Source organism: Oncorhynchus keta, chromosome 9, assembly GCF_023373465.1.
Source record: "Oncorhynchus keta strain PuntledgeMale-10-30-2019 chromosome 9, Oket_V2, whole genome shotgun sequence".
NCBI lineage: Eukaryota > Metazoa > Chordata > Actinopteri > Salmoniformes > Salmonidae > Oncorhynchus > Oncorhynchus keta.
In genome coordinates this window covers 8,970,192-8,993,528 of record NC_068429.1, presented here as the reverse complement: position 1 = coordinate 8,993,528, position 23,337 = coordinate 8,970,192, and the positions used below count along the sequence as shown (strand labels likewise).

Below are 23,337 nucleotides of genomic sequence, written 5' to 3'. Positions count from 1 at the left end.
TCACATTTATTATGAGGGAAACAAAAACATGCTATGTGTTGCAGTAGGCCTTTAGAATAACTAAACTACACATAAACTACACCGAAACTACACATAAACTACTCCGAAACTACACTGAAACTATTCCTAAACTACACCGAAACTACACATAAACTACACATAAACTACACCGAAACTACACATAAACTACTCCGAAACTACACTGAAACTATTCCTTAACTACACATAAACTACACCGAAACTACACATAAACTACTCCGAAACTACACTGAAACTACCCCGAAACGATACCGAAACTACACCGAAACTACACATAAATTACACATAAACTACACCTAAACTACCCCGAAACTACACCTGAACTACACCTAAACTACACCGAAACTAAACCTAAACTATTCCTTAACTACACCTAAACTACACCAAAACTATTTTTGATCAGAGCCCTATGGGCCCTGGTCGAAAGTAGTGCACTATGTAAGGGAATAGGGTGCTATTTGGAACGCACTCCATCGCTCTGTGGTCTATTTAAACCTACTGGTTAATAGGGTAGTAAATTAAGAGTCTGGGCCTCCTGGTTTGGAACGCAATCCATCGCTCTGTGGTCTATTTAAACCTACTGGTTAATAGGGTAGTAAATTAAGAGTCTGGGCCTCCTGGTTTGGGAATTGAGAGACTGTGAGGACTGGGACCCTTCAGACCGTTGACGTTATCCCCCTTGACGGTCAACACAGCAGAAAGTAACACACAACAATAGGATGATTGGATGGCTGGGGACTGTGTGTGGACACATACACTCATGCACGAAAACACACATTCTTTTAAATGTACATTGTAGTCATTTTAGCAGACACTCTTATCCGGAGCGACTTACCGTTAGTGCATTCATCTTACACACACACACACACGCACACACACACACACACGCACACGCACACACACACACACACACACACACACACACACACACACACACACACACACACACACGCACGCACGCACGCACGCACACACACACACACACACACACACACTTTTACAATGACATCTGTTCCTTGTGAACTCTTTAGGAGGGGAGCATAGGCCAGTCGCAGTATAAAGTGAAGCTTTAAGGCTTAGTTCTATTCCCGTCCTGTTTACATCCTCACATGACTCTAACACGGGACTCTTCAGTAGCAATAAATACCATCAGCTCATTCCATGCGATCCATTCCCGAATCAGAATTAACGTGAATGACACACTTCCATGTGTTAGTTCCAGTTGAACTACTTTTCAAATTGCACCCTATTCCCTCTTCCGTAGTAGTGCACTATTATAACAAGTAGGGTTCTATGTAGGATGCAGCCTTAGAGTTGGAAACATCTCACTCTCACTTTCACTCATCAATAAGTGTCCCGGAGACATAGCCAAGCGTGACTTACAACACTATACCATCACGACACAGCCACGACACCGTCATTACACTACACTATCACCCAACCAAAAGTATGATTCATACCTCTCCTCCTTTGCCCTCTCCCTTTCTGTAAAACATATGTCAAAATCACAACAACATGTTTTTGCCATAGTTTATTAGCTTTTCCTGGTAGCAATGACTTAAGTGGCCCAAACATTTGTGTGTTAGGCAACAGTGGGTATTTGCAAGCTCTGTTGTCATCAAGCCAAGCTATAAATTGACACATTTGGAAGTCACATGTACACTAAATTAGATGAAGCAAGCGCTCACTCAATCAGACTTGGGTTTAAGTAGTATTTTAAATCTTTCAACTTTGAGTGTTCGCTAGACTAGAGCCTTGAGTGCCAGATGGGCGGGGCTTGCACTTTTTGGGACAATTCCATTGGCTCCATTGCGCCAGACAAGCTTGACAAATACTATTATAATAAATACTAAATAGTGTTTGAACTTTTTTTAAATTTGCTGTTTTATACTCTTGTGAATTCAATGGTTTTTACTAGATTACGTTTTTTGTAATGACTTGGTGCTGCCTATCTTGGCCAGGGCGCTCTTGAAAAAATAGATTTTAATCTCAATTTTTTAATTTTTTATTTAACCTGGCAAGGCAGTTAAGAACAAATTCTTATTTTCAATGACAGCCTAGGAACAGTAGGTTAACTGCCTGTTCAGGGGCAGAACAACAGATCTTGTCAGCTCAGGGATATGAACTTGCAACCTTTCAGTTACTAGTCCAACACTCTAACCACTAGGCTACCCTGCCGCCCCAATGAGCCCTTCCTGGTTAAATAAAGGTTAAATAAAATAAATAAAAACCCAGGACTGAATTCCACTCGACTCCGCTCAATCTTGCTGCTGTGCAGTTCGTTCAAGTTCATTCAATTCTATCAGCACTGTGGCAAAACAATAATCCATGTGTTAACTGTTCCTCCAAGCAGATGGGAAGTGGAACAACAAATGAATTTGACAAAATACACTGTATGTAAGTGATTACCATGATTAACTACTGGCTGGGAGGCGTTTTCTGCACATTCCAAGTAGCTCCCTCTTCTTCTGGCCTTTATGTGAATTCCTGGACTTGAAGATTGAGAGTGTTCATTGAGAATAACGGTTTCCAGTTGAGGACTCAATAAATCAAATCAAATCAACTACGCATCGGTTTAACTGTTTCTCTCGTTGAGTTTTCTTTTTACCGTTGGCTTGCCTTAAAAGTAGTGATGGGGAGGGGGGGTGTACAGTTACATTTCCTTCATAGCTTGTTTTCGATAATCTTTCTATATTTGTAGTAAACACAAAAATACATATGATGAGCAGTATGTTTGGAACATCGAAACCCAATGAAGTATCTATTGCATATAGTATCGGGAGGTCCCTGGCAATTCTCGGCCCTACTTAATAAAATCATTATTTTGGGCTGGCTTTTCCTCTTCGTAGTGTGTCCCCTTTTATATCTTCCCCGTGTTGTAATCAGGTTACAAAGAGGATTGTAAAAGCTCTCTTTCACCAAAATCTTTGCCCCATTGTCTCATTCTTGTCATCTTTTATCATCATATTTGATCATTGAATTAAAGAACTTCCTGGCTTTCAAGAACTGGTATACTGCGCATGCCTAGCAAATCCTTTAAGATCAGTGTTGACGGAGTGAAAAGAGAAAGAAAGCTATCTAGAACTAGATTATTGGGACACATCCACAATCAGAACCTGCTTGTAAATGTACTTAAAGGTGTCACATTTTAACTATTCCCACTGTTTTGAGAGGTAGTTTTGTTCAAGGTGTCACCTTTTAACTCTTCCCCCTTCTTGTAAATGTAGTGAAGAGGTGTCCCCCTCTAACTCTTCCCCCATGTAAATGTTGTGAAATGTTGAAATGTGTCCCCCTTTAACTCTTCCCCATGTACATTTTGTGAAATGTGTCCTTCTCTTAACTCTTCCCCCATGTAAATGTTGTGAAATGTTGAAATGTGTCCCCCTCTAACTCTTCCCCCATGTAAATGTTGTGAAATGTGTCCCTCTCTAACTCTTCCCCCATGTAAATGTTGTGAAATATGTCCCCCTCTAACACTTCCCCCATGTAGATGTTGTGAAATGTGTCCTTCTCTAACTATTCCACCATGGAGATGTTGTGAAATGTGTCACTCTCTAACTCTTCCCCAATGTAAATGTTGTGAAATGTGTCTCCCTCTAACTCTTCTTCCTCGTAAATTAAATGAAAGGTGTTCCCCTCTAACTCTTCCCCCTCTGTTTGTAGATGTGAATGAGTGTGAAAACCGCCCCTGTTCTAACGGACAGTGTAGGAACACAGCCGGCTCCTTTGCCTGCGAATGCTCCCCTGGGAGCAAGCTGGACACCACAGGACTCATCTGCATTGGTAAATACACACACACACGCACGCACGCACGCACCCACCCACCCACCCACCCACCCACCCACCCACCCACACACACACACACACACACACACACACACACACACACACACACACACACACACACACACACACACACACACACACACACACACACACACACACACACACACACACACACACACACTAACTTTGTGGGGACACACAATTCAGAATCCTATTTTCCCTAACCTTAACCCTTAACCCTAACCCTAGCTCCTAACCCTAAACCTAGCTCCTAACCCTAAACCTAGTTCCTAAACCTAGCTCTTAACCCTAAACTCAATTCTAACACTAATTCTGACCTGATCCCTAAACCCCCTAGAAATAACATTTGACCCTGTTGGGACTAACAAAATGTCCCCAGTTGGTCAAATTCGTGTTTGTTTACTATTCTCACGGGGACTTCTGGTCTAAACACATCCACTGTCAACACAGTAGATGAGATGGTCTTTCTGTGTATATCAAACGACCATCTATGTATTTTCAAATCGAAGAGAAATCAACCTCTTTCAGGTCATTGGAATGAATCATTCCTGTCTATGTAGAAATTGAATAGAGAATGGTTTTGTAAAAGGCCATTTACAGCTGGAATGCAATGTTAGTTAGTGTAGTTAAACCTACATGCCACCTATAAATGTCTGTATAAATATACACACTGCATGTACCCTGTACTTCAATTTTGTTTTTATTTAGGCTAAGTTATGTAACTGTGCACTGCAATTTAGCATTTAGCTGTCAATGTGTACACTATAAACAAAAACACTTCCTCCTTTTTCCATCTGGGTCCCTAGTCCACCACCACCCTAAAAACTGTCATTTTAATCATAGACAGCCTGAAGGGGACCTGTTGGCTGAATATCCAAGATGGCCGCTGCGAGGTCAACATCAACGGCGGCACCCTCAAGTCAGAGTGCTGTGCCACCCTGGGCGCTGCCTGGGGAAGTCCCTGTGAGCAGTGTGAGATAGGTAAGTCACACACATACCTCCAGCTACCCTATAGACAATGATCAGGGGTTCTCAGCCCTGGTCATGGGTAACCTCTTTTGTATGCAGTATGGCATCCATATTAGGAAGTTGTCAGTTGTCTGATGGAGTTTGGTTTGACCAATGCCGACCTCCTAATATGGATGCAGTAATTATTATATATATATATATATTTACCAATGAAATGTAACTTAATGTAATCTAAAATGTAGTCTACTTAATCCCCAAAAGTAATTATTTATCATGCGGGGGCCATAAACAATAACGTGTTTGATTTGATTTGATTTAGCAATGCTGGATACTCCAAGAAAGGTTAAAATCTCACCTTTCTGGTCAAAAATGGTTGTAAAATTGCTGAGGTGTAGTCACTTTTGAGGACACAGTACAAATATGAAATATTCTATATGCTGTATTATCCTTATAAATATTTTTTAATTCATATTATTTGTATGTTTAGTGTTAGAGAAATGATTTAGTAATGGTACTGTATCTCTTGATCAAAACGTCTGGCCCCAACCGCTGTGAACATCATAGAGCTCTAGCTTGGCTTCCTGAACGTCTTTTTTTACCAAATCGGCTTTCATCTCATATTAATCTTGTCTATGACAATCAGAAAGTGTTTTTTTTTTGTTTCAAATCTATTAATTATTTTACATTACTTAGCTAAATTTCGCTATACATCGATCTCTGAATGTACTAGAGTGATGAATCCATTCTCTCCTGCTGAGCTACGGTGTCAGGATTCCATGCATGTGCTTTGTAAGTAGTGTGCAGGGTTCCCTAGTCAGCCAGGAGTTGGAAGAGCGAATTAAATAGTAGGAGGAACATCCAAGCTTCAAGTAGAGTCAGATTTCACATCCCACGTCACTCTCCTGTGTCCGTGAGAACCAGAGCTACCCGCTCAATGCAAGCCATTTCAATAACAGTGTCCACAGATCCATTTAGAAGCTAAATTGTCGGTCCGTCAGAACTGGTACAAGAACCACGTTGCTTTAACAGTAACTTGATCATGATCATTTGGTCTGGTATTTGCATCATTAATGAATAAACACTGATAGTCTTTACGGCCAGTTAAGAGGAAAATAGCAAATGACCTGGTTTGTGTTGGGGATTTCTGTATCTGTAGTTCATACTATAAGTAGGTATACTACTGAACTGTAACACATGATGGCCACAGGAACCAAGGGGCTAAATAATATGTTGTTTTGGGTGACATGGCCTTGGACCTGACTCTGTGTCTAAAGTAAACAGGGATTAGTAGTCCTTTTTTTTTTTTTTTTACATCTTTAACAGAATGGTTTCCCCATTACAGTAGTAATAAATAGAACTACAAAAACCTGCCATTTTTTTTTTTCATGTGGTCTGACACAATGCCCAGTGCAGTGAATGCTCCGGCACAGCTCTCTGCTCGTGTCATTTCCCTCACTGAAACAACCTTTCAGTTTAAGCTTTCACTGCTTGCGTCCCAAATGACACCTTATGGACAAAGTAGTGTACTATATAGGAAATAGGTTGCCATTTGCGACACAACCAAGTTATGTTTTCCTTTTTTTTTCCTTTTCTGGCCACACAATCTACCCATATACCCATAATGCATTTGCCAGCAGTTGGTATAATGAAAATCCAAGCCACAAAAAGCTTTATTTAAAATCGTGTGGTTTTTCATCAGTGTAAGACAAACCCTACCCAATGATGATGTTTTGCTTGTGCTATACCACACACATGCCTTGATTTGGGCCGTTTGGGCCATTTACAGCTAATTTAGCGCTTTGTAAATCTCAGTGCTTAACTTAGCTTCATAATTCTGTCAGTGCGGATAAGATATAAAAGCCAAATATGTAATGTTCCTCTCCTTAGCCCTGACCTGCACTTTATAATCACTTGCATGTGTTACACTGTGAGGCTCTGTCTGGAACAGAGCAGGGTTCCAGTAGTCCTTTTAATATGGTTGCGTACTATGGCACCCTATTCCCTATGAAGTGCACTACTTTTGACCAGAGCCTTATGCGGGCCCTGGTCAAAAGTAGTGCACAACACAGGGAATAGGGTGACATTTGAGATGCAAGACTGTGTTTGCTAGCCTCCGCTGTGAAATATGTTCTCTCAGAGTCCCCATAAAGTGTCACCTTTGGCAACAAAATCCATGATTCACAACATTCCCATCCACAACGACATTCCGACATTCCGACATTCCGACATTCCGACCTTTTGCAGATTCCATCTGTTCAAGGGGCTACGCCAGGCCGCGAGGAGTCAAATGTGAAGGTAAGTCCGACTTCAAGCATCAGCTGTTTTTCAGTCTACAAAACCCATGACCTTTGCTCGGTGTCTCTGCCAATGACAAAGGGTGGAATAAGTTTCAAGGTTCCCCACGGTCTTCAGAGATAGATGGGAGAGGTTTAGGGTAGCTGAAGGCTGGGACTAAAAACAAACTAAAGATAACTCATGTAAGATATACTGTACTGTGTCTGTAAAAGGTCATAGGAGATAAGGTCTTAAGGTCATAGGAGATAAGGTATTAAGGTCATAGGAGATAAGGTCTTAAGATCAAAAGGAGATAAGGTCTTAAGGTCATAGGAGATAAGGTCTTAAGGTCATAGGAGATAAGGTCTTAAGGCCATAGGAGATAGGGTCTTAAGGTCAAAAGGAGATAAGGTCTTAAGGTCATAGGAGATAAGGTCTTAAGGTCATAGGAGATAAGGTCTTAAGATCAAAAGGAGATAAGGTCTTAAGGTCATAGGAGATAAGGTCTTAAGGTCATAGGAGATAAGGTCTTAAGGCCATAGGAGATAAGGTCTTAAGGTTATAGGAGATAGGGTCTTGAGGTCAAAAGGAGATAAGGTCATAGGAGATAAGGTCTTAAGGTCATAGGAGATAAGGTCTTAAGATCAAAGGAGATAAGGTCTTAAGGTCATAGAAGATAAAGTCTTAAGGTCATAGGAGATACGGTCTTAAGGTCATAGGAGATAATGTCTTAAGGTCATAGGAGATAAGATCTTAAGGTCAAAAGGAGATAAGGTCTTAAGATAATTTAGCATGTCACTTAAAAGAACCCTAATTTCTTCTCTTCATTGACCCGGACCCATCGATAAGTAGACCTCTCCATAGCTGTGGGATTGGGGTTATTGGAACTCTTTGACAGGGCTGTCCACAGAGCAAAAATACATGTCTTAAATCTGGATGTATATGTGGAATGGCTATAACAATTTTTTATACCGTGTACAGGATCTTCACAGTAGGACTGCCTTGTTGAACATGTTAACTTTCATTTGCCTTACTTATAAACTTCTATGGAATCCGATAATATGAAGAAACATGTTAAATTACAAGCCTAGTTTAAGCCGATGAGAAACCACTGAGCTACACAGGGAGAAAGAAAGCATCCTTCCTGGCTAGTCATGATTGGCTGAGATAATGGTGGGGCTGGACATGCCGATGAGTCCTGATTGGTCTGTCATGTCATAGGCTGGGGATTCCCCAGTCAGTACATAGATCATCCTAGCTTTGGACAACAGCTCTCAAAAACATTGCTGCCCTGAATTTAGCTCTGTTTAAGTAGAGTGACTACTTAAGGTAAGGCTTAAGAGAGTGTGAACTATGCTGAATGGGCGTAAACAAAGAAGAGCTCTCTAGGAAGAGTGAAATTCTCATTACAATCTTTCAAAGGGCATTTACTCCTACTTGTCTCTGGGATAACATGTTTATCAACTTTCAAAGCAGCATAACCTTCCCATGCAGCGGTCTAAGGCACTGCATCTCCGTGCAGGAGGCGTCACTACAGTCCCTGGTTCGAATCCAGGCTGTATCACATCCGGCCGTGATTGGGAGTCCCATAGGGCGGCGCACAATTGGCTCAGCGTCGTCCGGGTTTGTTCTTAACTGACTTGTCTAGATAAATAAAGGTTACATTTACCATTTTGAGAAACAAATAATTTGCTGTAAGCCTCAATAGAGAAATACAGATGTAAGTCATCAGAATCATTCAGTGCTTAAAACAATTGAAATGGAAATTAGTTATTGGGATGGGATAAAACGTATTATAGTATGTGAAGAATGTTTTCATATTGACAGACACCATCTGATAGTGTAGGGACTTTCCCCAGTAACAGTTTTCATTGAATAGAATCAAATAGAGCCCATTGCTAAAAGGTGCTATCTAGAACCTAAAAGGGTTCTTCGGCTGTCCCCATAAAACACTTTGAAGAACTCTTTTGGCTCCAGGTAGAACCCTTTTGGTTCCAGGTAGAACCCTTTTGGTTCAAGGTAGAACCCTTTTGGTTGCATGTAGAACCCTTTTGGTTCCAGGTAGAACCCTTTTGGTTTCCATATAAAACATTTTCCACAGAGGGTTCTACCCGGAACCAAAAAGGATTATCCTATGGGGGAAGCCAAAGTCACCTTTTAAAACCCTTCTTTCTATGATTGTATACTATAATGGTAGCAAATGCCTTGTGACACAAATAAAGATTTCACCTCTGCACCTTTTGTCTCTCTCTGCTTGCCGTAGACGTGAACGAGTGCGTGGTCTTCCCAGGTGTGTGTCCCAATGGGTACTGTGTAAACACCAAGGGCTCCTTCAAGTGCCAGTGTCCTGATGGTCTCACACTGGACTCCAGTGGCCGAGTGTGTGTGGGTGAGTGGACAAAACGGTGCAAAATTCCCGAAACTTTCCCAAAATTCCCTGTTTTTTTCCGAAATCCTGTTTAGAGTATTTCTGAAATAAGCTGTGAGGGAATCTTCCAACCTGGAATTTTTCAACTGAGATAAAAAAAAAAAAGGATTTTAGTAAATTATTGGAATTCTTCAACCTTAACAGACACAGTGATCCAATGAGTTGAAATATTCTCTTGGCCAGTTTCCAAGACACACATGAATTATGCCTAGTCCTGAACTGAAGAGCTATTTCAATGGAAATTCTCCATTGAGCATGGTTTTAAGCCCAGGGCTAGGTCAAATCGTTGTCCCGAAAACCGCACCTCTGTTTATTTCTCAAATGTTGCAATGTGTAACTGTTTGGCCAAGGAGGTGACTGAGAATTGTTGGTTGAAGCCCTAAGGGGAGGGTTGTTGAGTAAGTTGCTTGTGTTGTGTTATCTGTATTGGTTTATGAAAGAAACTCCAGGGAATTGACAGTTTTCTCTAAATAAAGTCTGGTAAGAAAATAGACCATATAATAACTATACTGAACATAAAATATAAATACAACATGCAACAATTTCAAAGGATTTGATTGAGATAGAGTTCATTTAAGGAAAGCAGTCAATGGAAATAAATTCATGAGGCCCTGATCTATGGGTTTCACATGACTGGGAATACAGATATGCATCTGTTGGTCACAGATACCTTTAAAAGGTAGGGACGTGGATCAGATAACCAGTCAGTATCTGGTGTGACCACCATTTGACTGAAGGCCAAATCAAACGAGCATTACGTCGCCTAGATGCGAGAAAAATAGACTTGCTTTCTAATTTGAAGCACATGGCGCTATAGACGGCGTTGACGCTCGCTGTCCCGTCTGTTTTCTGTACATTCTAATTACAGCGTGTACGCGCTCATTCACTCTTTGTTTGATGTGGCCTTCATGCATCTCCTTCACATACAGTCGAGTTGATCAGGCTGTTGATTGTGGCCTGTGGAATGTTGTCCCACTCCTCTTCAATGGCTGTGTGAAGTTGCTGGATATTGTCGGGAACTGGATCGAGCTGTCATATACCTCGATCCAGAGCATCCCAAACATGCTCATTGGGTGAGTATGCAGGTCACGGAAGAACTGGGACATTTTCAGCTTCCAGGAAGTGTGTACAGATCCTTGAGACATGGGCTCTGCATTATCATGCTGAAACATGAGCGGTGGATGAAGGGCATGACAATGGGCGTCAGGATCTCGTCACGATATCTCTGTGCATTCAAATGGCTATATCTAAAATGCAATTGTGTTCGTTGTCCGTAGCTTATGCCTGCCTCATACCATAACCCCACCTCCACCATCGGGCACTCTGTTTACAACGTTGACATCAGTAAACTGCTCGCCCACACGACGCCATACACGTGGTCTGTGGTTGTGAAGCCCGTTGGACATACGACCAAATTTTCTAAAACAATGTTTTTTATGGTAGAGAAATTATCAAATCAAATTCTCTGCCAACAACTCTGGTGGATATTCCTACCAGACAAGTCCGACCTCAAAACATAAATGGAAAAATCAAAGCCTGTAACAGTAGCTTAATGTAAAGGATTCCTTAATGTAAAGTGTTACCTTCATGTAAAGTGTTACCTTCATGTATAGTATTCTTTAATGTAAAGTGTTACCTTCATGTAGAGTATTCCTTAATGTAAAGTGTTACCTTCATGTAAAGGATTCCTTAATGTAAAGTGTTACCTTAATGTAAAGTGTTACCTTAATGTATAGTGTTACCTTCATGTAAAGTGTTACCTTCATGTAGAGTATTCTTTAATGTAAAGTGTTAGCTTCATGTAAAGGATTCCTTAATGTAAAGTGTTACCTTCATGTAAAGGATTCCTTAATGTAAAGTGTTACCTTCATGTAAAGGATTCTTTAATGTAAAGTGTTACCTTCATGTAAAGTGTTACCTTCATGTAAAGGATTCTTTACTGTAAAGTGTTACCTTCATGTAAAGTGTTACCTTCATGTAAAGGATTCTTTAATGTAAAGTGTTACCTTCATGTAAAGGATTCCTTAATGTAAAGTGTTACCTTCATGTAAAGTGTTACCTTCATGTAAAGGATTCCTTAATGTAAAGTGTTACCTTAATGTAAAGTGTTATCTTAATGTAAAGTGTTACCTTCATGTAAAGGATTCTTTAATGTAAAGTGTTACCTTCATGTAAAGGATTCCTTAATGTAAAGTGTTACCTTCATGTAAAGTGTTACCTTCATGTAAAGGATTCCTTAATGTAAAGTGTTACCTTCATGTAAAGGATTCCTTAATGTAAAGTGTTACCTTAATGTAAAGTGTTACCTTAATGTAAAGTGTTACCTTCATGTAAAGTGTTACCTTCATGTAAAGTATTCTTTAATGTAAAGTGTTACCTTCATGTAAAGTATTCCTTAATGTAAAGTGTTACCTTCATGTAAAGTGTTACCTTCATGTAAAGTGTTACCTTCATGTAGAGTATTCTTTAATGTAAAGTGTTATCTTCATGTAAAGTGTTACCTTCATGTAAAGTGTTACCTTCATGTAAAGTGTTATCTTCATGTAAAGCGCTATCTTCATGTAAAGTGTTATCTTCAGGTAAAGTGTTATCTTCATGTAAAGTGTTATCTTCATGTAAAGTGTTACCTTCATGTAAAGTGTTACCTTCATGTAAAGTGTTACCTTCATGTAAAGTGTTACCTTCATGTAAAGTATTATTTAATGTAAAGTGTTATCTTCATGTAAAGTGTTATCTTCATGTAAAGTGTTATCTTCATGTAAAGTGTTATCTTCATGTAAAGTGTTATCTTCATGTAAAGTGTTATCTTCATGTAAAGTGTTATCTTCATGTAAAGTGTTATCTTCATGTAAAGTGTTATCTTCATGTAAAGTGTTATCTTCATGTAAAGTGTTATCTTCATGTAAAGTGTTATCTTCATGTAAAGTGTTACCTTCATGTAAAGTGTTATCTTCATGTAAAGTGTTATCTTCATGTAAAGTGTTATCTTCATGTAAAGTATTATTTAATGTAAAGTGTTATCTTCATGTAAAGTGTTATCTTTATGTAAAGTGTTATCTTCATGTAAAGTGTTATCTTCATGTAAAGTGTTACCTTCATGTAAAGTGTTACCTTCATGTAAAGTGTTATCTTCATGTAAAGTGTTATCTTCATGTAAAGTGTTACCTTCATGTAAAGTGTTACCTTCATGTAAAGTGTTATCTTCATGTAAAGTGTTATCTTCATGTAAAGTGTTACCTTCATGTAAAGTGTTATCTTCATGTAAAGTGTTACCTTCATGTAAAGTGTTATCTTCATGTAAAGTGTTATCTTCATGTAAAGTGTTACCTTCATGTAAAGTGTTATCTTCATGTAAAGTGTTATCTTCATGTAAAGTGTTACCTTCATGTAAAGTGTTATCTTCATGTAAAGTGTTATCTTCATGTAAAGGGTTACCTTCATGTAAAGTTGTTATCTTGTTAGGATCTTATTTTATTTTTGTATGTATTGACTGCTATGGATGAACTATAAACTCTACTGTATCTGACAGACGTGCGGTCTGAGCACTGTTACCTGACGTGGGAAGAGGACTCGTGTGCCAAGCCCGTGCCTGGCCGTTTCCGCATGGACGCCTGTGGAAGTAGGACTAGGTAGTGATTAATATGCGTCTGTTATAGGAAGTAGGACTAGGTAGTGATTAATATGCGTCTGTTATAGGAAGTAGGACTAGGTAGTGATTAATATCTGTTATAGGAAGTAGGACTAGGTAGTGATTAATATCTGTTATAGGAAGTAGGACTAGGTAGTGATTAATATGTGTCTGTTATAGGAAGTAGGACTAGGTAGTGATTAATATGTGTCTGTGTTATAGGAAGTAGGACTAGGTAGTGATTAATATCTGTTATAGGAAGGTAGTGATTAATATGTGTCTAGGACTAGTAGTGATTAATATGTGTCTGTTATTAGGAAGTAGGACTAGGTAGTGATTAATATCTGTTATAGGAAGTAGGACTAGGTAGTGATTAATATCTGTTATAGGAAGTAGGACTAGGTAGTGATTAATATCTGTTATAGGAAGTAGGACTAGGTAGTGATTAATATCTGTTATAGGAAGTAGGACTAGGTAGTGATTAATATGTGTTATAGGAAGTAGGACTAGGTAGTGATTAATATCTGTTATAGGAAGTAGGACTAGGTAGTGATTAATATGTGTCTGTTATAGGAAGTAGGACTAGGTAGTGATTAATATCTGTTATAGGAAGTAGGACTAGGTAGTGATTAATATGTGTTATAGGAAGTAGGACTAGGTAGTGATTAATATCTGTTATAGGAAGTAGGACTAGGTAGTGATTAATATGTGTCTGTTATTAATATCTGTTATAGAAGGAGTAGGACTAGGACTAGGTAGTGATTAATATGCGTCTGTTATAGGAAGTAGGACTAGGTAGTGATTAATATGTGTCTGTTATAGGAAGTAGGACTAGGTAGTGATTAATATGCGTCTGTTACAGGAAGTAGGACTAGGTAGTGATTAATATGCGTCTGTTACAGGAAGTAGGACTAGGTAGTGATTAATATGCGTCTGTTACAGGAAGTAGGACTAGGTAGTGATTAATATGCGTCTGTTACAGGAAGTAGGACTAGGTAGTGATTCATATCTGTTATAGGAAGTAGGACTAGGTAGTGATTAATATCTGTTATAGGAAGTAGGACTAGGTAGTGATTCATATCTGTTATAGGAAGTAGGACTAGGTCGTGATTAATATCTGTTATAGGAAGTAGGACTAGGTAGTGATTAATATCTGTTATAGGAAGTAGAAGTAGGATTAGGTAGTGATTAATATGATTAATATCTGTTATAGGAAGTAGGACTAGGTAGTGATTAATATGTGTCTGTTATAGGAAGTAGTGATTAGGTAGTGATTAATATGCGTGTTATAGGAAGTAGGACTAGGTTATTAGGAGAGTAGGACTAGGTAGTGATTAATAGTAGGACTAGGTAGTGATTAATATCTGTTATAGGAAGTAGGACTAGGTAGTGATTAATATCTGTTATAGGAAGTAGGACTAGGTAGTGATTAATATGTGTCTGTTATAGGAAGTAGGACTAGGTAGTGATTAATATGTGTCTGTTATAGGAAGTAGGACTAGGTAGTGATTAATATGTGTCTGTTATAGGAAGTAGGACTAGGTAGTGATTAATATGTGTCTGTTATAGGAAGTAGGACTAGGTAGTGATTAATATCTGTTATAGGAAGTAGGACTAGGTAGTGATTAATATCTGTTATAGGAAGTAGGACTAGGTAGTGATTAATATCTGTTATAGGAAGTAGGACTAGGTAGTGATTAATATGTGTCTGTTATAGGAAGTAGGACTAGGTAGTGATTAATATCTGTTATAGGAAGTAGGACTAGGTAGTGATTAATATGCGTCTGTTGTAGGACTAGGTAGTGATTAATATGCGTCTGTTGTAGGACTAGGTAGTGATTAATATGCGTCTGTTACAGGAAGTAGGACTAGGTAGTGATTAATATGCGTCTGTTATAGGAAGTAGGACTAGGTAGTGATTAATATCTGTCTAGGTAGTGATTTAATATCTGTTATAGGAAGGTAGGACTAGGTAGTGATTAATATCTGTTATAGGAAGTAGGACTAGGTAGTGATTAATATCTGTTATAGGAAGTAGGACTAGGTAGTGATTAATATCTGTTATAGGAAGTAGGACTAGGTAGTGATTAATATGTGTCTGTTATAGGAAGTAGGACTAGGTAGTGATTAATATCTGTTATAGGAAGTAGGACTAGGTAGTGATTAATATGTGTCTGTTATAGGAAGTAGGACTAGGTAGTGATTAATATCTGTTATAGGAAGTAGGACTAGGTAGTGATTAATATGTGTCTGTTATAGGAAGTAGGACTAGGTAGTGATTAATATCTGTTATAGGAAGTAGGACTAGGTAGTGATTAATATCTGTTATAGGAAGTAGGACTAGGTAGTGATTAATATCTGTTATAGGAAGTAGGACTAGGTAGTGATTAATATCTGTTATAGGAAGTAGGACTAGGTAGTGATTAATATGCGTCTGTTATAGGAAGTAGGACTAGGTAGTGATTAATATGTGTCTGTTATAGGAAGTAGGACTAGGTAGTGATTAATATCTGTTATAGGAAGTAGGACTAGGTAGTGATTAATATGCGTCTGTTATAGGAAGTAGGACTAGGTAGTGATTAATATCTGTTATAGGAAGTAGGACTAGGTAGTGATTAATATCTGTTATAGGAAGTAGGACTAGGTAGTGATTAATATCTGTTATAGGAAGTAGGACTAGGTAGTGATTAATATGCGTCTGTTACAGGAAGTAGGACTAGGTAGTGATTAATATGCGTCTGTTACAGGAAGTAGGACTAGGTAGTGATTAATATGCGTCTGTTACATGAAGTAGGACTAGGTAGTGATTAATATCTGTTATAGGAAGTAGGACTAGCTAGGTAGATTAATATCTGTTATAGGAAGTAGGACTAGGTAGTGATTAATATGTGTCTGTTATAGGAAGTAGACTAGGTAGTGATTAATATCTGTTATAGGAAGTAGGACTAGGTAGTGATTAATATGTGTCTGTTATAGGAAGTAGGACTAGGTAGTGATTAATATCTGTTATAGGAAGTAAGACTAGGTAGTGATTAATATCTGTTGTAGGAAGTAGGACTAGTTAGTGATTAATATCTGTTATAGGAAGTAGGACTAGGTAGTGATTAATATCTGTTATAGGAAGTTAGGACTAGGTAGTGATTAATATCTGTTATAGGAAGTAGGACTCTGTTATAGGAAGTAGGACTAGGTAGTGATTAATAGTGATTAATATCTGTTATAGGAAGTAGGACTAGGTAGTGATTAATATGCGTCTAGGTTGATTAATAAGTTATAGGAGGGACTAGGTAGTGATTAATATGTGTCTGTTACAGGAAGTAGGACTAGGTAGTGATTAATATGCGTCTGTTATAGGAAGTAGGACTAGGTAGTGATTAATATGCGTCTGTTGTAGGACTAGGTAGTGATTAATATGTGTCTGTTATAGGAAGTAGGACTAGGTAGTGATTAATATGCGTCTGTTGTAGGACTAGGTAGTGATTAATATGCGTCTGTTACAGGAAGTAGGACTAGGTAGTGATTAATATGCGTCTGTTATAGGAAGTAGGACTAGGTAGTGATTAATATGCGTCTGTTACAAGAAGTAGGACTAGGTAGTGATTAATATGCGTCTGTTACAGGAAGTAGGACTAGGTAGTGATTAATATGCGTCTGTTACAGGAAGTAGGACTAGGTAGTGATTAATATGCGTCTGTTACAAGAAGTAGGACTAGGTAGTGATTAATATGCGTCTGTTACAGGAAGTAGGACTAGGTAGTGATTAATATGCGTTATAGGAAGTAGGACTGTTACAAGGAAGTAGGACTAGGTAGTGATTAATATAGTGATTAATATGTTATAGGAAGTAGGACTAGGTAGTGATTAATATGTCTGTCTGTTATAGGAAGTAGGACTAGGTAGTGATTAATATTAATATCTGTTATAGGAAGTAGGACTAGGTAGTGATTAATATGATTAATATCGTCTGTTACGTCTGTTACAGGAAGTAGGACTAGGTAGTGATTAATATGCGTCTGTTACAGGAAGTAGGACTAGGTAGTGATTAATATGCGTCTGTTACAGGAAGTAGGACTAGGTAGTGATTAATATGCGTCTGTTACAGGAAGTAGGACTAGGTAGTGATTAATATGTGTCTTTTTTATAATAGATGTGGATGTGTCTCTCTTTGACAGACATCAATGAGTGTAAGGTGTTCCCCAGAATGTGTGTCCATGGAAAGTGTCGCAACACCATAGGCAGTTTCAGGTGCCACTGCGCCGGAGGATTTTCCCTCGATATGGAAGAACGCAACTGCACAGGTGAGACAATGACCTCATTGTGTCCCGTTATTATGGATAGAAATGATCTGTTAATACAGTTTGTCCCGATTGCGTGAACATTTTTCTCACAATAGGGATCACTTTTGCAAAACAGTTAACACAGCCCACCAAACTGAAGTGTGTTTGCGTAATGTACTTACAAAACTTGAAAAATACCAGTCACAAAATTCAACAAAACAGTATAATTTGTCATCGAATGAGAATATTTATTTAGCTAAATTAACATACGTTTGTTCTCAAAGTTTATATGTCGTGTACACAGTTTACACAGTTTTACAGCAGGTATAAACAACGTGGTGAAATGCTTACTTGCTCCCTCAACAGTGCAGTACAAATATCAATGTCAATATAAAAGATATGATAACATCTGTTCTGCTGTCCTCTGTGTGTGTGTGTGTGTGTGTGTGTGTGTGTGTGTGTGTGTGTGTGTGTGTGTGTGTGTGTGTGTGTGTGTGTGTGTGTGTGTGTGTGTGTGTGTGTGTGTGTGTGTGTGTGTGTGTGTGTGTGTTCAGACATAGATGAGTGTCGTATCTCTCCGGACCTGTGTGGCCAAGGGGTTTGTGTCAACACTCCGGGTAGTTTTGAGTGTGAGTGTTCCGAGGGCTATGAGAGTGGCTTCATGATGATGAAGAACTGCATGGGTGAGTCCAACCTCTCTCTAGCTCTATCTCTCTCTTCCTCACTCTGCAGTATCTCTCGCTATCTCTCTCTCTTCCTCACTCTACAATATCACTCTCTCGCTCTCTCTCTCTCTCTCCACAGTATCTTTCTGTCTCTCTCGCCCTCTCTCTACAGTATCTCATCTCTCTCTCTTCCTCTATCTTTCAGTCTCTCTCTTCCTCTTTAGAGTCTCTCTCAATTTAATTTGAATTCAAAAGTATTTATTGGCTTGGGGAACATGTTTACATTGCTAAAGCAAGTCAAATAGATAATAAACAAATGTGAAATAAACAGTCAAAATGAACATTAAACATTACACTCACAAAGGTTTCAAAGGAATTGAGATATTTCAAATTATCATATTATGGCTATGTACAGTGTTATAACAAAGTGCAAATAGTTAAAGTACAAAAGGGAAATTTAATAAACCGTCCGAGTGGCGCAGCGGTCTAAGGCACTGCATCTCAGCGCAAGAGACGTCACTACAGTCCCTGGTTTGAATCCAGGCTGTATCCACTCCGGCTGTGATTGGGAGTCCCATAGGGCGGCGCACAATTGGCCCAGCGTCGTCCGGGTTTGACCGGGGTAGGTCAAACATTAACTGACTTGCCTAGTTAAATAAAATAAAGGATAAATAAAAAATGTAATAAAAATATGGGTTGTATTTACAATGGTGTTTGTTCTTCACTGGTTGCCCTTTTCTTGTGGCAACAGGTCACAAATCTTGCTGCTGTGATGGCACACTGTGGGATTTCATACAGAAGATATGGGAGTTTATCAAAATTGGAATTTGTTGTGGGTCTGAGTAATCTGAGGGAAGTATGTGTCTCTAATATGGTCAAACATTTGGCATGAGGTTAGAAAGTTCAGCTCAGGTTCCACCTCATTGTGTGGGCAGTGTGCAAATAGCCTGTCTTCTCTTGAGAGCCAGGTCTGCCTACAGCAGCCTCTCTCAATACCAAGGCTCTGCTCACTGAGTCTGTACATAGTCAAAGCTTTCCTTAATTTTGTGTCAGTCACAGTGGTCAGGTTTTTTGCCATTGTGTACTCTCTGTTTAGGGCCAAATAGCATTCTAGTTTGCTCTGTTTACATTTTTTTGTTGTCATGATTTGGTATGGGTCTAGTTGTGTTGCTGTCCTGGGACTCTGTTGGGTCTGTTTGTGTTTGTGAACAGAGCCCCAGAACCAGCTTGCTTAGGGGACTCTTCTCCAGGTTCATCTCTCTGCAAGTGGTAGCTTTGTTAAGGAAGATTTGGGAATTGCTTCCTTTTAGGTGGTTGTAGAATTTAACAGCTCTTTTCTGGATTTTGACAATTAGCGGGTATCGGCCTAATTCTTTTCTGCATGCATTATTTGGTGTTTTATGTTGTACACAGGGGATGTTTTTGTAGAGTTCTGCATGTTCCATTTTGTGAATTTTTGGTTGGTGAGCAGATCCCAGACCTCACAACCATATATGGCAATGGGTTCTATAACTGTTTCAAGTATTTTTAGCCAGATCCTAATTGGGATGTCGAGTTTTATGTTCCTTTTGATGGCGTAGAAGGCTCTCTCTCTCTCTCTCTCTCTCTCTCTACAGTATCTCTCTCTCTTCATCTCTCCACAGTCTCTCTCTACAGTCTCTGTCTCTCTCTTCCTCTCACTACAGTATCTCTCTGGGTGTTTCTCAAAATTCATACAACCATGCTCCGAGCCACGCAAATTGGAGCACGGGAGGGTTGGAGTATGAGTCCAAATCAAAGCATGAGTCCAAATTAAGAAAAGGAGCACGCAGGGCACTTATTTGTACATCTTTTGAAGCAAGCTTCCAACGGAAAGTATGCAAAGATGACACACAACCACATAAATAATGATGCAACATTTCTTGAAATCTATGGCGGCTATTATTTGAGCTGAAGCGAGAGAAAATAGACTCTGGGTGTTTCTCAGTATGCATTCTGCCGTGCTCTACACTCTCATGCTCCAAGTGCATTCTCCGACGACGTTCTCTTGAGTACGTTCTTGTTAGTGAACCGTCGTCCAGCCAGGACAACAATGGCAATAGAGACGAAAGAAGATATACACAAAGCATACGTTTTACTTCATAACTATCAGCTAGCTTTATGTCCCTACTACAGTCCCTGGTTTCGAATTCAGGCTGTATCACATCCGGCCGTGATTGGGAGTCCCACAGGGCGGCGCACAGCGTCGTCCAGGTTTGGTCGGGGTAGGCCGTCATTGTAAATAAGAATTTGTTCTTAACTGACTTGCCTAGTTAAATAAAGGTTAAATAAATCATTAAATATGTGAAATGCAATAATGTACTGTAGCGAACCAGAAAGTTGAACAGGCAAAAGTGACCTAAAACTAGATAGATGTAAATTCTTTATGGGTAGCTAGTTAACAATTCTTCGTGGCTATCTGGCTAGCTAATAGTAGTAGCTAGCCAGTTAGCACTATTGACTTATTATTTGTATTTATTAAGGATCCCCATTAGCCGTTGCCAAGGCAGCAGCTACTCTTCCTGGGATCCAGCAACATTAAGGCAGTTATATACAATTTAAAATATTACATGACATTTCATAACACATAAAACTCCACTATCACATATCTACAATACAACATCCATGTGTATGTGTGTAGAGTGCCTATCATGTGGCAAAAGGTCGCAAAGTTCAAGGGGGCCGAATACTTTCGCAAGGCACTGTACATATGATTAATATTAGGCTCCTGTGGCAGACTGGGTGCAGTGCACGCTGACACAGTGTACGGAGTTTCTTCCCGACACATTGGTGCGGCGGGCATTGTGTCAAGAAGCGGTGCGGCTTGGCTGGTTTGTGTTTCGGAAGGACGCACGGCTCTCGACCTTAGCCTCTCCCGAGTCCGTACGGGAGTTGCAGCGATAGGACAAGACTGTAACTACCAATGGGATTCCATGAAATTGGAGAGAAAAAGAATTTGAAAAAAAAAATGGTATAATAATAAGAAGAAGAACAAACGAATGCAGAGCTGCGCTTTATTACTTCTCCCCATCTTAGCTACTGTTGTATCAACATGTTTTGACCATGACAGTTTACAATCCAAGCAGTTTACTCCAAGCAGTTTAGTTTCCTCAACTTGCTCAATTTCCACATTATTCATTACAATATTTAATTGAGGTTTAGGGTTTAGTGAATGATTTGTCCCGAATACAGTGCTTTTAGTTTTGGAAATATATAGGTAACTTGTTCCTTGCCACCCATTCTGAAAATAAAGGTAAACTGTTGTCCTTTCAGTCGCTGTAGTAGCTGACCTGTATAGTGTTGAGTCATCCGCATACATAGACACACAGGCTTTACTCAAAGGCAGTGGCATGACGTTGGTAAAGATTGAAAAAAGTAAGGAGCCTAGACAGCTGAACCCTGATTCTACCTGGATTTTATTGGAGAGGCTTTCATTAAAGAACACCCTCTGTGTTCTGTTAGATAGGTAACTCTTTATCCCCATAAAGCAGGGGTGTAAAGCCATAACACCCTCTGTGTTCTGTTAGATAGGTAACTCTTTATCCACAATATAGCAGGGGTGTAAAGCCATAACACATACGTTTTTCCAGCAACAGACTGTGATCGATAATGTGAAAAGCCGCACTGAAGTCTAACAAAACACCCCCCCACACAATAATTTTATCATCAATTTATCTCAGCCAATCATTAGTCATTTGTGTAGGTGCTGTGCTTGTTGAATGTCCTTCCCTATAAGCTGAAAGTCTGTTGTCAAGTTGTTTACTGTGAAATAGCATTGTATCTGGTCAAACACCATTTTTTCCCCAAGAGTTTGTAACAGGCTGATTGGTTGGTTATTTGAGACAGTAAAGGGGGTTTTACTATTCTTGGATAGCGGAATTACTTTTGCTTCCCTCCAGGCCTGAGAGCACACACTTTCTAGTAGGCTTAAACTGAAGATGTGGCAATACTGTCCGCTAATTTTCCATCCAAGTTGTCAGACCCAGGTGGCTTGTCATTGTTGATAGACAACAATCGTTTTTTCACCTCTTCCACAATTACTTTACGGAATTAAGAATTACAATTATTGTCTTTCATAATTTGGTCCGATACTGTATACTTGGATGTGTAGTGTCAGTGTTTGTTGCTGGCATGTCATGCCTAAATTTGAAAAAAGCATTAAACTAGTTTGCAATATCAGTGGGTTTTGTGATGAATGAGTCATCTGATTCAATGAATGATGGAGCTGAGTTTGCCTTTTTTCCCAAAATTTCATTGACGGTGCTCCAAAGCTTTTTACTATTTTTTTAATTTTTATTTATTTATCTTTGTTTCATAGTGTTTCTTCTTTTTATTCAGTTTAGTCACATGATTTCTCAATTTGCAGTACATTTGTCAATTGGTTGTACAGCCAGACCTATTTGCCATTTATTTTGCCTCATCCTTCTCAATAAAATAATTGTTCAATTCCTCATCAACCCAAGGGGATTTAACAGTTTTTACAGTCATTTTATTAATGCGTGCTGCTTATTAGTAACTGGAATGAGCAATTTCATAAATGTGTCAAGTGCAGCGTCCGGTTGCTCGTCATTACACACCACAGACCAACAAATAGTCTTTACATCAATAACATATGAATCGCTTTAAAACTTATTGTATGACCTCTTATATACTATATTAGACCCAGCCTCTGGAACTTTGGTTTTCCTAGATATGGCTATTATATTGTGATCACTTCATCCGATGGATTTGGATACTGCTTTTAAACAAATTTCTGCAGCATTAGTAAAAAAGTGATCAATATATGTTGATGATTTTATTCCTGTGCTGTTTGTAACTACCCTGGTAGGTTGACTGATAACCTGAACCAGGTTGCAGGAACTAGTTACAGTTTGAAGCTTTCTCTTGAGTGGGCAGCCTGATGAAAACCAGTCAATATTTAAATCACCCAGAAAATATACTTCTCCGTTGATATCACATTACATTATCAAGCATTTCACACATATTATCCAGATACTGACTGTTAGCACTTGGTGGTCTGTATTATCAAAGTGAGTTTTCAGAGAACAGAATATGAATGTCATTTGTTTTGAGCACATTATTGACTTCATTAACCTTGTTTCTTAAGCTACATATGTTAATGTGAGCAATTTTTAACACTTTGCTTGATTGTTTTTCTTGCTTTACTGGGAAGCTTAGCAGAGGTAGACATGCTCAGGTTATTTATGTTAGTGCAGGGTGAGCTGCACACAG

The 23,337-nt window shown here is 39.0% G+C and overlaps 1 protein-coding gene across 1 annotated transcript in view; it reads left to right on the top strand.

The window, feature by feature from the left end:
- The window catches only part of LOC118373458 (fibrillin-2), a 299,186-nt gene that overhangs the window by 131,326 nt on the left and 144,523 nt on the right, over nucleotides 1–23,337 (top strand). Inside the window, exons 20-27 of the mRNA XM_052526019.1 lie at nucleotides 3,703–3,822; nucleotides 4,690–4,827; nucleotides 7,060–7,110; nucleotides 9,353–9,478; nucleotides 13,047–13,136; nucleotides 13,880–13,884; nucleotides 17,293–17,443; nucleotides 17,977–18,105. Coding sequence (XP_052381979.1) covers nucleotides 3,703–3,822; nucleotides 4,690–4,827; nucleotides 7,060–7,110; nucleotides 9,353–9,478; nucleotides 13,047–13,136; nucleotides 13,880–13,884; nucleotides 17,293–17,443; nucleotides 17,977–18,105 — 810 coding nt within the window. The remainder of the gene's footprint in view (nucleotides 1–3,702; nucleotides 3,823–4,689; nucleotides 4,828–7,059; nucleotides 7,111–9,352; nucleotides 9,479–13,046; nucleotides 13,137–13,879; nucleotides 13,885–17,292; nucleotides 17,444–17,976; nucleotides 18,106–23,337) is intronic.